The following is a 13,195-nucleotide window of genomic DNA, read 5'->3' on the forward strand; positions in this document are numbered from 1 at the left end:
GATCCAGAAATTCCGATTGAAGTAACCTGAATTCTGTTTAAGTCAACCAAAAATCTTGTTAACTTAAACAGAATTCGGGTTAATTCAGTCGAAATTTCTGGATCGTTCATATTCGACTAGATATTTGGTTAATTCAACCAAACCTCTTTTTCCGTGTAAGGATACATTATTTTGCATCAATAACAAATTAACGTGTTTCTTAAGACAAATATACTCAAGAAATTTTTTCTATCCTAGCAACGAAACTACTTCTGCTCTGATAACGAATAATTTGTAAAACTAGTTAAATCAACTAAATTTTTTTGATGTCACTACGAATATGCAGTAGCAACAACGATTTTGCTAAAAGAGCAAAATTATTTTTCTCCGTGTGATAGTCTGTTTGGATAATTACGTAATATAATTCTACACACGTTTTAACAAAATATTTTGTATTCATGTTGAAATCTATCTGTGTAAAAAAAACTTTTATGTTAAATTCTTAATATATTCTCGTGTGTTAATTTAACATATTATATGTATATATTTGTGTTATATTGATTTTTCTGCGTTGAGAATTCATATTCACCATTTCTCATTATTAAAATAACGTGATTTATATGTAACATGTGTAATGATATATTTTTTAAAGTATACGAATAAGTTGTGCTATTTATATATTAACACATTTGCCTTGTGTTAAATTTTATACACTCAAAAATTTGAGTGTATAAATTGGAACATGTGAAATATATTAAATTTTGCAGTGCACGGAAAAAGATGTTTGTTTGAATGAACTAATTTCTATTGAAATACGAATGATTCAGAAATGTTAATTGACTACTACAAAATTCTATTTAGAAGAGTTAACCGAAAATCTTGATAATTTAAATTGAAATCTGATAACTTCGATCGGAATTTCTGAGTCGTTCATATTTCACCAGAAATTCGTGGATCCAGTCAAAGTTTTTTTCTACGTACACAATAGAGAAGATCAAAGTGGAACATGTAATGAACAATCTCGTTGAAAAGAGCAGAAGAAAGATAGATCCAAAAGAGAAGCAGTTGCTTTCTTACTTGCAGCAGCAAGAGGAAGATAACCCACTGATAGTACTTGTGCTGCTTGACCAACGGGTTGGGTGTGTGGCCGTGTGCTCCCTCACCCTTGCTGTTGGACACTCCGGGATACGGCACGGCCTGGCCGAGGCTCATGTTGAAGGCGTGCACCATGCTGTACGTGGTGTGAAGCCAGCAGAAGGTCTCCAGCACGACCTTGTCGACGGAGCCGGTGGTTTCGCAATGTATGGGCGAGCCGGAGATGCTCTTACAAGCGAGGGTGAGGCAGCCGGACAACAGCACCGCCACGGTGGCGCGATAGTGCAGCCGAAACATCATGGAGTCCTCGACGATCCGGTGCACCTTGAAGAGCGATCGAATCGAGCCGAACAGGTCAATCATCTTTAGCATCAGCGGCATGTTACATCACAAATCGGAGACTTCGCGCGACCAGAGGTCAGAGTTCTTTCGCTCTTTTATATTTCTTTCGCGACTGCCTGGCAATCGTGCCTCTCGTGACGTCTCCTTGTCCTCTCTGTTTCCGAAGAAGTTGAAAAAATTCGCGTAGATCTATCTTTATAGCACAGGAGGCCCTTAAAGACCTTGTATTAGTCTTCCTCATGCGACGATCGTGATAGCAAATTGTTTCTGGTGTTCCTTGATATCTCAAATATTTTTAGATTAAAAAATATATCAAGAAAATAATTCGATTTTTGACGATTGAAGAAACTCGCGTAGATCTGCTCTTGTAGAACAATGGACTTTTGGAAAACTTCTGTTAACCTTTTTTGCGCGTTGATTGTGATAGCAAATCACTTCTGGTGTCTCAAATATTTTTAGGTTGAGAAATATATTAAAAGAATAATTTGATTCTTGATAATTGAAAAAATTCACGTAGATTTGCTTTTATAGAGCAATAAACTCTTGGAGACGTTTTGTTAGTCTTCTTCGCGCGTCGATTGTGATAGCAAATCGCTTTTGGTGTTTCCTTGTGTCTCAAATATTTTTAGGTTGTGAAATATATCAAGATGATAAATTTCTCTCGATTGTTCATTACTTAAGAAATTTACGTATATTTTTACTGTAAATCCTTCAAGATCTGTTAACTTTTTTCGCGCGTCGACCGCGATATCCAATCACTTCTAGTGTTTTCTGGTGGCTCAAATATATTTAGGTTGAGAAATATATCAAGTGATAGTTCGATGATTCTTGATAATTTCGTCTTGATATGAAGTGGATTTTCAATTTTCAATTATTTTACCTTGATATCAAGTGAATAATTCGATTCCTTGATTTCTCAATTGCTTGGAATTAATTTCTGTTGAATTAATTCGTGCAGAAAGTGCACAGGATATTCTTCTCGCAAGTCCGTTTGTTGGATCCAAATTTTTATCTTGCCTTTAGAGAGTAACTAGGTCGAGATTGTCGTTTTAAAGTATCGGGGATAGGCGAGGAAAGAATCGCCGTGAGAGAGTGCAATCGTAAGGGTGGACAGTCCACGTGACTTCTCTCTCCGTGGAGTTTTGAGGTCGGCTCGCGGGAACAGCGTATACCGCGTGCATTTTGTGGGCGTTTAAACCGTCGTAAAAATCGCACGATACTTTGTTTGCTTTTCCGACGGAGAAAGTCCTCCTCACACCCTCTTCACCCGCTCACTTCTTTTCCTCGGTTTCTGCCGCGCTCCACGTACGATATAACGTTATATCTTGCCTCGAGTGTAACGCGCAGTAACGCCATTCCTCCGTGCACCTTGCGGAACACGTCGATTTAGCTTGTCCTTTGCGGTTTCATCGTGCGCCGCACACGCATTTTGCATCTTGATTAGTCGGTCACGGCGGGAAAAATCGCGGCTTAACTCGACGCAACTTGTCGCACGACCACACCTCGCTACATTCTTACGCCTTTCGTCCGTAAAGATGCTTTATGCGTGATAATTACAGAGTCCTGCTCCTCTTCACGGACACGCGTTATGCGTCAGAAAAATCGCAACGCAACATATCGTTTCGTCCAGCCATCTTTCGCGAGAGAGGGAAAACTATAATCTACATACTTCTCACGTATCCGCGCGACCATACGTAGTCTCTCGCTCCTCTCTTATTACCACCGGTCTTGATTAACACAGGCACCTCAATGGTGTGTCCCTTCCCGCATGTGAAATAAACATGAGAGAAATTCACGATAGAACCCGGCCGAAAAGGGCGATCGCGAATTGAAGACGATCGCACCGGAGTCGCGTAAGAAAGGCGGGCGCGTGAGGCTCGGATGCGGGCTGTCAGAAGACTGACCGGACTTGAGGGGCATCCCTTGACCTCGATGCTAAATACATAACTTATATTATCTTTAGGGGGGGCGTCTGCACTGCGTCGGGTCAGCGTGTTCGGCCGAGCGTCGATTGACAGCAAGTCAAAGTTTATCGTCCGCGCGACTCGATAGCGCGCGAAAATGTTTGCACCGGATCTCCCACGTGCGTGGCGATAAATAACACTCGACGGCGCGCCTCGTTCAGCCAGAAGCTCGGGGGATAGCTGCGGCTTAACGCCGCCGTAAAATCCCGTGCGTTTCAGCTCGTTGTGTAGCTGAATTATGCGAGGTTAATACAGTTAAGGGGATGCTGAAGCTGAAAACTTCACCGACAGAACACTGATATTTTTCTGCAAAGTTTACATCGTATTAGTATACAGAATTACAAATGCTTTTACGCAACGGAAATATGTGCAGAAATAAATAGGAACATTGCTCGATACGTGACGAAAACGAACAAAAAATTTTTAATGTAAAATCTCAAGCTGTCAGTTAGCGCAATATTTGCCTAATCCAAAAGTTCCGCAACTTGTATATACCGAAAGTGTGGATGCTCCAAACAGAAAAATTTTGAAGAACATTGCTCTACCTTCGCATCTGCATTTGGAAGCTTAAAAATATCGAAAAAGTTTGCAGAAAGATTTCTACACATATATGATTAGGTTTTCCGCTGAATATGATAAAACAAAGCAACACACATTTATATAAGTTCTGTATATACAAGAAATACGAAAAGAATAGCGTGATTATCGTTAGTGACGATCGTCTCTGTATTATCGACATTGTTCGAGTTCGTCATCGACTCCAGCATCTCCTTAACACCGGCGACAATGACGCGTATCGACGACGCGCCAAGGTATCAGAGTCAAGGAGGAACAAGCGAATTTTGATGAGCTGCATAGTTTAGTGTGATCGGGCGCGTTGGGGCGAACACTTACAGCATTATTAATTACAAATTATACGCGTGAGTGCGTCCCGAGCCGGAATTTTCGTCCTATTTTTGGTCTCAATATTCCATTTAACGACTACTTTGATGTCCCGAAGGTCTACGAAGGTTAACCTCTACTGACTCTACTTAACCTACTAACCTGCTAACTTTGCCGAGAAGTGCTTTTTAAAAGTTACAAGTGGTATTTTCTGCTATTTGGTTTTCTGTTATTTGGAGGCGTTAAGAGGATGCTGGAATCGAGATCTTCAACGACTTATGCTGACTTTTTCCTGCAAAGTTTATGTTTTATTGGCTGCACGTTATTACAAATGTTCTTATACAATAAAAATACCTGCGAGAATGGATCAAAGCATTGCTCAATATATGATAAAAACAATAAAAATGTTTATACAGTTGACATTTCGAGCGTAAATTAGCCTGCCAGACGCTGTTAGTTAAAGTAATTATTCGCCTGATACAAAAGATCTGTAGCTTGTATATATTAAACGCAAAGTTTGCTTCGCCCATAAAAAATTTCAGAGAGCATTACTGCACATTTATATCTGAACTTAGAAGCTTAAGTCTCGAAAAAATCTGCAGGAAGATTTCGATATATGTGTATGTGCGTGATTAGGTTTTCCTAAATATGATAAATCAAAGCAGCATATATTTTAAGATCTATTCTACTAGAAATACGAATAGGATAATGTGATTGTGTTAGCGACAATCTCTATAATATCGACATTTTTAAATTTATCATCGACTTCAACATCTTCTTAAGTAAGATTTTAATTTCTACGTGTGTTAAATATACATTGATCCTTCAGAATATACAAATATTACAAAGTTCAGAGGTATATAGTTTTAATATTTTGAGTCGGGATAATTAACGGCTCAAATTTAATAGTAAATAAAATAGTCTTAAAAGATGCACCTGATGAAGAGTTTTGTGGCCCGAATAAAATTGACCGTCGGGAAGTACGATGATATAATTATGTGCATTCTTATTCGCACATGTGCCTCACATCGAAAAAAATTTTAACATGACATGTCTCAATTTATCTACACTAATCTAAACTAATCTTTGTGTTAATTTAATAGAAAGCAAATGTGTTAACAAGTGGCACAACTTATCTATGTAAGAATTACTTTAACCCTTTCGCTACGGGACATGAATTGAATAAACAGCTCTTTTGGCATTCAGAACACGTTAGCTATCGCTCTACTTATTACCGTTGGGACAAATATGTCCTCCTAAAAACTCTGACGAAACATCAGTGCTCCGGCTGTATCCATTTGGCGCCAAACTTTAAATATAAATTTAACAAAAGCCCTTAATTTTTTTGCTGAAACTACATTATATTAATTCAACGAAGTGAAGGTAAAAAAATCGTACCTTTAAAAAATGAAATTAGTAGCGAAAGGGTTGAGCCAAACATTTATTCTTGCAATTCTGAAGGACAATATTCCTTTCTTCGAGTAAATTTTTACTCGTCTCCAGTAAGTTTTCACTTGAAGAAATCTCGAAAATAAGACGCGACTCGCTGCTCTGGCACTATTTTCTTTTCTCTTCAACCCTTCCTCGTTACGTTACATGACGCGACGATTGCATTATCGTGAGTAAGAGGCCACGGATCTCCGTAAGCTCATTGGCCTAATTGCGCTCGCCAAGTATGGGCTGTACAGGGCGGTTTGGCGATCACCGTCGTCGAAAATATACTTAATCGACCGTGTTACGAGCGCACGTATTCCAGGCAACGAAATTAAGTGCGCCATTATCACGTGTAAAAGCACACCGCGGCGCACCAGAATGGACACTCACGAGGCTGTACTTGTCGTCGCCTCCCATTCCCCAGCTCTTCCCGGGCGATGAGAAAATAGAAGGCGATAAAAAGACGGGCCGGAATGAGATATTCGCGCTCTAATTAGGATCCGAGATTGATCCGCCGATGGAATACTCATTAAGTCATCCTCCCCATCGGCTTCTTTGACTCAGGCTCACTTGAAAATAATCTCGCGGTTCTTGTGTCGTTCGCAAGGTCGTCCGAGAAAAATGGAAAACTCGTTCCGCGTTAAAATTATTCGTCGCTTCTGCAGTTGCGTGACATTTCAGGAAAAATCACGTTTATTCCCTTAATACTAGAACAGCCAGGAACGATAATCCTCTTTGGATGCCTAAAGGAGTCATTTTGATTCCTTATGATTCTAATATTTTAAAACTTTTTCTGTGTTCCTCATTAATCGTATCAATGGTGACTCTTTTACGAATTTTTCACAAATAAATGAATCAGAATATTAGTACAGAATTTTGATAATACTATTCATCATTGTTTTGTGTATAAAAAGTTATTTAAAAAAAAGTGAACTTTTTAAGATGAACCTAAATTTTTTGAAAATTTTCCAAAATTAATATTTTTCCCGGAACACTAAATAGAAAAAAAAAAAGAGAGAAAAATAACTTGTAACTTTGAAGTATATCGCCATTTTATTAAATTTCGATTTTTTGCCAACTTCATCTTCCAGCAAATTTAATGCTGTTTTTAAGGGGACGTCTTAAAACATGAAAACTTTACCGACTTAACATTGCATAACATTACCTGTCGCGTTTACATAACCTTACCACGTTACGTTTTTACTTGTTAGATAGAGAAATGTCGCGATCGAATTCCTCAATACCGATCAAATATTAGGTGTACAACTTTGCTTCCGCCATTTTCCTATAAATGGCTTTAGCGGTAAGTGGTGGTCGAAATAAATAGATCATAGACGTCATACAATAAACTTGGGCATCTGTCAACATAACCCCATAGAAACATTAGTCGATTTGTGTCTGCATCAAGTTATTCTCGATTGAAAATGTCAATTTACGAGCCAAATTTTCGTCATTTGCGGGAGGTTTTAATTTTCTGTTTCAATATGAAGAAATTTGCTCATCGAATGCTCTCAAATACTTGTGGTGAGGCCGCTATTAGTGAAAGAACGTGTCGTGAGTGGTTTCAACGCTTCAAGAACGGTGATTTTGACGTCGAAGGCCGACATAGCGGTGGAAGAGAGAAGGTTTTCGAAGATGCAGAATTGGAGGCATTACTTGATTAAGACTCGTGTCAAAATCAAGAAGAATTGGACGATCATTAGAAGTGACTCAACAAGCCATTTCAAAACGCCTCAAAGCCATGGGAATGTTTCAGAAGCAAGGAAATTGGGTGCCGTACGAATTGAAGCCGAGAGATGTTGAAGGCGTTTGTTTGCTTGTGAACAGCTGCTTGAAAGGCAAAGACAAGGGATTTCTGCATCGCATTGTGACTGGGGACGAAAAATTGGTTCATTACGATAACCCCAAGCGCAAAAAATCATGGGGAGTTCCCGGCCATGCTTCCACGTCGACGGCCAAACCGAATATTCACGGCTCCAAGGTCATGCTCTGTATTTGGTGGGACCAGCTCGGCGTAGTGTATTATGAGCTGTTAAAACCGATTGAAACCACAGTCGATCGGTATCGAACGCAATTGATGCGTTTGAGCCGAGCATTGAAAGACAAACGGTTTGATTGAACGGACAAATTCTTCCAGCGTGAAAAATATCGCATTTATTTTTTTTAATCCTTCAAACTTCTTCAATCAAATCGTCATCAATGCACGAATCTAATTGGCGAAATGACATTTTTCTGTTCTAGAAACGAAAGCAGAATGTGGCTACCCTGATCGGCGGTTTGGTGAGTTAAAATAAGAAACATATTGATAATAGAAACATATTGACATAAAGAAAGACAAAAAGTTTTTCGATGTAGTGCATGCTTATCGAATCAATGCGATTTACTTTGCTGTAGTTGTAGTATGTGTATGTGCCGTCCAATAAAAATCACACTGCTCGAAACAATTGGAAGATCGCTTTTTCAAATAATAATATTAGTGATAATGATATTAGTGATATTTTACATAAATTTGGCAAATAAATTTTATAAAATTATTCAGTTTTAGTGAATGCCATCTTCCAAGTGTCTCGAGCAGTGTACCAACGCGCAAAGAGATTGCGCTAACGCGCAAAAGGATTGCGCCACAGAAAATGCGCAATCACATCACCTGCGACATAGATCTTTCGCTGGTCGTTAATTTTCTCAATTTTCTCTCTCGCGTGAGTTTGAGTCGCAATTGCATTTCATAGAGTTCGTGCTTCATTATTAAGTAAAATTCGATATCATGCGGCACCTGCGTGAGACGATCTAACGTAATTATATAAACTGCTCATAAAATTAATTTCGCGATCGTCGGAAAATTTTCAGGTTTCAATTTTTCACTTAGAGTTTCCTAACGCGGGACACAATAGAGACTATGCTAGCGAACGTTGATCCCTTGTAAAAAAAATGCGATGTACACAAGTCAAACATGCGAGCAGTTGTTTGTTTACTTACGCAACGCGCAACAAGTTCCATCGAACGAAGACAGACGTCTCACGCGGTAATATTTTTTCGCATGAATTTTGAATATACTTCAATACTTTTGATTTCGTTGCATTTCGCGTGAAACTACATTTTGAATTTTGAACGGAATCTTTATCTCTATCGTCACAATTTTCATAGTTTTTTATTTTTCATTCACGCTCGCGTTCGCGATTATTAATTTGATAGGTTTGCGAATTTCACCGGATCGTATTTGCAAAAGAGTTGCAAGCAAACTTCACAGAAATATTGCGAAGTTGTTATCCGCAAAAATGTTGCAAAATTGTCTTCGTAAAAGTATTGCAGAGTTGTTATCCGCAAAAATATTGCGGAGCTGTATTGCAGCCTACTTCGGTGCACCATCGAAACGTTACATTAAGGATATTCCGTGTCGTACGTGAGAATCTCCCACAGATTACTTCGCCCAAGAAAGATTAGCGAGATCGGCTTTCGATTCACGTCGCTTGTTCCCTTCGCTCGCGGATTCCGCTTTCTTCGTAAGCGATTCGCGTGGCGCGTATATCAAAGCGATACACTACAACTCGATCGGACCGTTGCTGAATTGGGCATACATACTCGTTGTTTATCCGAAAGACCGACATTTCCTCGAAGACGCAGTTCGCGAAATTTCATACGCAATTCGCAACTCGGAGTGTATCCCCCAAGAGAGGCGGGATTTTTCGTGAAACCTCCGTTAGATTACCGCGATCGGAAGTGAATTACAGGCAACGCGGGACGCAAAAACCACTGCAGCGTCAGATGCAGCGACAGGATGACTGGTGGATCCTAGACATCGTGGGACGACGCGCAATGGTGAGCGCTCAATTTAGATGCTCATATAGTAGACATAAAGCGCCACTTTACGTAGATTGCATGCACGTAGACGTAAATCGCATTGGATCTGACGGGAAGTAAAGTGAGAATTGGAATTTGTAATTCGCCGGAGTTACGTAAGAATGATTCAACCAAAGAATTTAGCTCTGAGATTTTCGCAATAGTTCAACGAGTCAAGCATTTTTATTTCTTTAAGAGTACTGACTAGCTCAATCCTTAGAAAAATGTGCAAAAAGACGCGACTGGTAAAAAATAAAAAAACTATTTTTTTAATTCATTTCAAGCATTTATAAGGCTTGATTTTTTTGTTTGGTTTAAAAATTGATGTGAATGTATCCAATTGATGTAAAGTATCCATTGATAGAAACTTCTAATTTTTTGAATTGGATCATTTTTGTATAACAATAGCCAATTAAAATTTCGACTTGGCAAGCTTCCTTCTCTTCGGATTATTTCTTGATGATACATTAAACTGATATATTTCAACATGTCATATTTATATGCTATGTGTATGTTATATATACTTTTCTTATGCTCTATATATGTTTTATACCCTATGTATGTTCTATATATACTATTTGATTAATATGCTTTATAAATTGTTATGTCGTATTATATATGACATACTATCTCTTCGAAGATAGTTTCTTATGCCTACAAAACGACAAATTAAATTTCGAGAAATTAAAAACAACAAATTGAATTATTAAGCCGTGACTCGAACCGAAATGTTTCGATTTCCCGCTAAATTATTAAGCCAAGATTCGAACTGATGTATTTTGAGGCTCCGCTAAATTATTAAGCCGAGATTCAACCGAAATGTTTTGTTTCCAATAAATTATTAAGCCGAGATTCGAATCGATGTGTCTTGTGCTTCCGCTAAATTATTAAGCCGAGATTCAAATCGAAATGTTTTGAGTCTTCACTAATATATTAAGCCGAGTTAGTTAAGCCTGGAATAATTTTTTAAAGTTTCTTAAAGAAAATTTCGCGTTTGCAAAGATGTATTTTTGAAAATGACGTAAAGTGTGCGTATTTCGCTCAGCATCGTCTCTTAGCATCGACAATGTGCGTTAATGTCATTCCACTCCTTCAATAACACGCCCAAAATTTTGAAAATAATTTCCCAATATCTCAAAATCGCACCCATAACATTAGATCTATCATAGCAGTATATTCATATACATACTCGAATGCATAAAATATGAAATAATTATATCTCGCGGATTTATGCAACACTAAAATTAAAAATACTTCGACAACCTATACAAGCGCTGTATTGTTGCAGTATTCTATATTGGTTCAGAATTCTATATTGAAATAAGTCTAATATTTTTTTTTTCAAGAGCAGCTATCAAGAAGCACTTGTCGAAGCCTCCTGAAAACCTTTCCCCAAGATCTCCTTTTACGTTACAGTAATTTCCTTGCTAATAAGAAAAAATGCATGGACGTTCGAGCGAGCGAAACAGTCATCGGGACACCGCGTATTGCTCATGTATAGACGAGACATATGAGTCGAGCGTTTTCTTAGTGTGCGTCACACGTATTTTAGGACGGCATTTCTGTCCACGACGTCTTATAAGGTAAATATCCTAATGCCCGGACATGTACCTAATTCCGGACACTCTTATTATTTTGAATATTTCTCTAAATGTTTCATCTTTCAACGTACACTAAATATAAATATTAAATGTATGTATACCAATATGTATTTATTGTACGTTGAAAGAGAGAGAGAGTTAAAATATTCATATTCAAATATAAAAATAATAACAATGTCCGGAGATTGGTACATTTACCTTAATGCTAACTCCCTCGCTCTTACGTCTGCGATAGAGGATGGAAGATCGCCGCGACTCCCACCACTATTCCCTCTCCAAGCGTCTGACGATCGCATACCGCTAGCTCCCTCCGCTACTCCGTGCTGCTCGTGCCTCACCTACAGGCAGCAGTGTGTGAGTGACGCGTCATTGTGTGCGAATCACACGGATATACGGACGGCATTACGCCGGTACGTGTACATAAGCGGTTTGAAGAATTCATCAGAAAAGTAGCAAGAGCCTATTTTGGAAAGAATGTGAATATCGGTAATGTGGCATTCACATTTACGTAACGTCTATGTGTAAGAAAATTGAAATGACGTAGCACACACGCTTGCATAACATCTGTGAAAAGATGATAGCGGTATCGTATTTGATGATCGTCTTTATTTCATAAGTATCTATGTGTACATAAATTCGATATCGTCGGTAAATGATAATAACATTTTCTACTTTTTGATGATCGCTCTACGTTATCGACGCTTATCAAGTTCGTCGCTCGCTCCGGCATCTCCTTAAATTTTCTGGAAATCCTAGACGACCAAATTTCAATTTTTTTAAATAAAAATCTAATTTTCTATGTTTAAAACAATAACAAATAGTAAGATAAAAACTGTTTTGATATCTTTATTTATTTCTTTGAAAAAATTCTTAGACCTTCTTTTTTCCAACTATCTAAACTATAATCTCTCCTAAACATTTTGTCCGGCACATTGATTTCCGCTGATTATTCAATTTTTGGAATCGCCATAATACGATAAATAAATGCGATTTGCTAAATATATTTGTCAGCTCGTTTCACTCGCGTCGGCTCGCTATCGTTTATATATTTAATTTTTTATACGCAGTAGGTTGCGTTTTATATTTACGTAAATCAATAAGGCACGATGATATTATAACATCGGTCATTGGTGATCACCATAGTAGTCAACGTGTTGACAAGAGGTCTGTTTTCTTTAGTTGAACTAATGCTGCGCTGAAACTTGATTCATTTTCCCTCTAAACGTCTGGCTACATACGTGTTCCAACTGAAGACAAAAAGTGCAACCAAGTCCTGCTGAAAAGAGCGGACTTAAGAGCAGGCGACGACGGCGCGACGACAGGGCGAAATTCGTTTTCCGGCAAAAGACATACGAAATTAGCTCAACGTTAATTATAGAAGGGATTATACATCGTAGAAAGGGTATACATCGCGCGGGTTTCACGGCGTGCGACTACTCGCGCGAGAGCGCATGGTAAACTGTACCGTTTGCTTTGAGATGCCGGGCGAAAAAACACACGTTAACTGCTAAGGGAGAGAAGGAAATAGGAGGAGAACCTATGGTTTAGGGGGATACGCGCGCGCGGGGGCCGCCTGTCGACGCCGGGGTTTATTTTGAGACATCAATGCGAGTAGCATAAAAGAAACGCGCGGGAACACAAGGAAAATACTATGGATCGCTATTTCAGGTGCGCGGTCGCGTCATTAACCGTTTCGTCCAAACTTTCTATTAACGATCGCACGTCCTGCTCGTGTGTGCACCGTCTGACACCATCGGCATCGGCATCGGAGATAGAAAGGCGCCGGCGACTCTCGATTTCGCGTTTCTCGCGTTCTTAACCCTTCCCGTCTCGATATTAACGCCATGCCGTATATTTTGTTTAGTCGAATAACATACAGGTGACTCTTCTCCGCAATTTTTGTGGAAATGTAGAACGGATTGAAATGAGCATAAAAGCCCCATATCGTTTTGCGATATTTGCAACAAATCTCGAGGTATTAATTGAATAAAATTAAATATTAATTAATAGGTATGAATTAATTAAAGAAGATTGGTGAATGATCACGTGCGATATGGTAGA

General features: G+C 38.8%; 1 protein-coding gene across 6 annotated transcripts in view; it reads right to left on the reverse strand.

Annotated features, from left to right (window-relative positions):
• Positions 1-13,195, reverse strand: part of LOC116842008 (innexin shaking-B) — a 64,080-nt gene that overhangs the window by 23,542 nt on the left and 27,343 nt on the right. For 5 of the 6 annotated variants that reach the window (XM_032810621.1, XM_032810620.1, XM_032810624.1 and 2 more), the window contains one exon: positions 1,057-1,398. The exons of the other annotated variant lie outside the window; for it this stretch is intronic. In XM_032810621.1, the coding sequence (XP_032666512.1) occupies positions 1,057-1,398 (342 nt within the window). The remainder of the gene's footprint in view (positions 1-1,056; positions 1,399-13,195) is intronic. 6 annotated transcript variants of the gene reach the window in all.

Source organism: Odontomachus brunneus, unplaced genomic scaffold, assembly GCF_010583005.1.
Source record: "Odontomachus brunneus isolate Ranch 3 - 2012 unplaced genomic scaffold, Obru_v1 Obru_scaffold_020, whole genome shotgun sequence".
In the NCBI taxonomy this organism is placed as follows: domain Eukaryota; kingdom Metazoa; phylum Arthropoda; class Insecta; order Hymenoptera; family Formicidae; genus Odontomachus; species Odontomachus brunneus.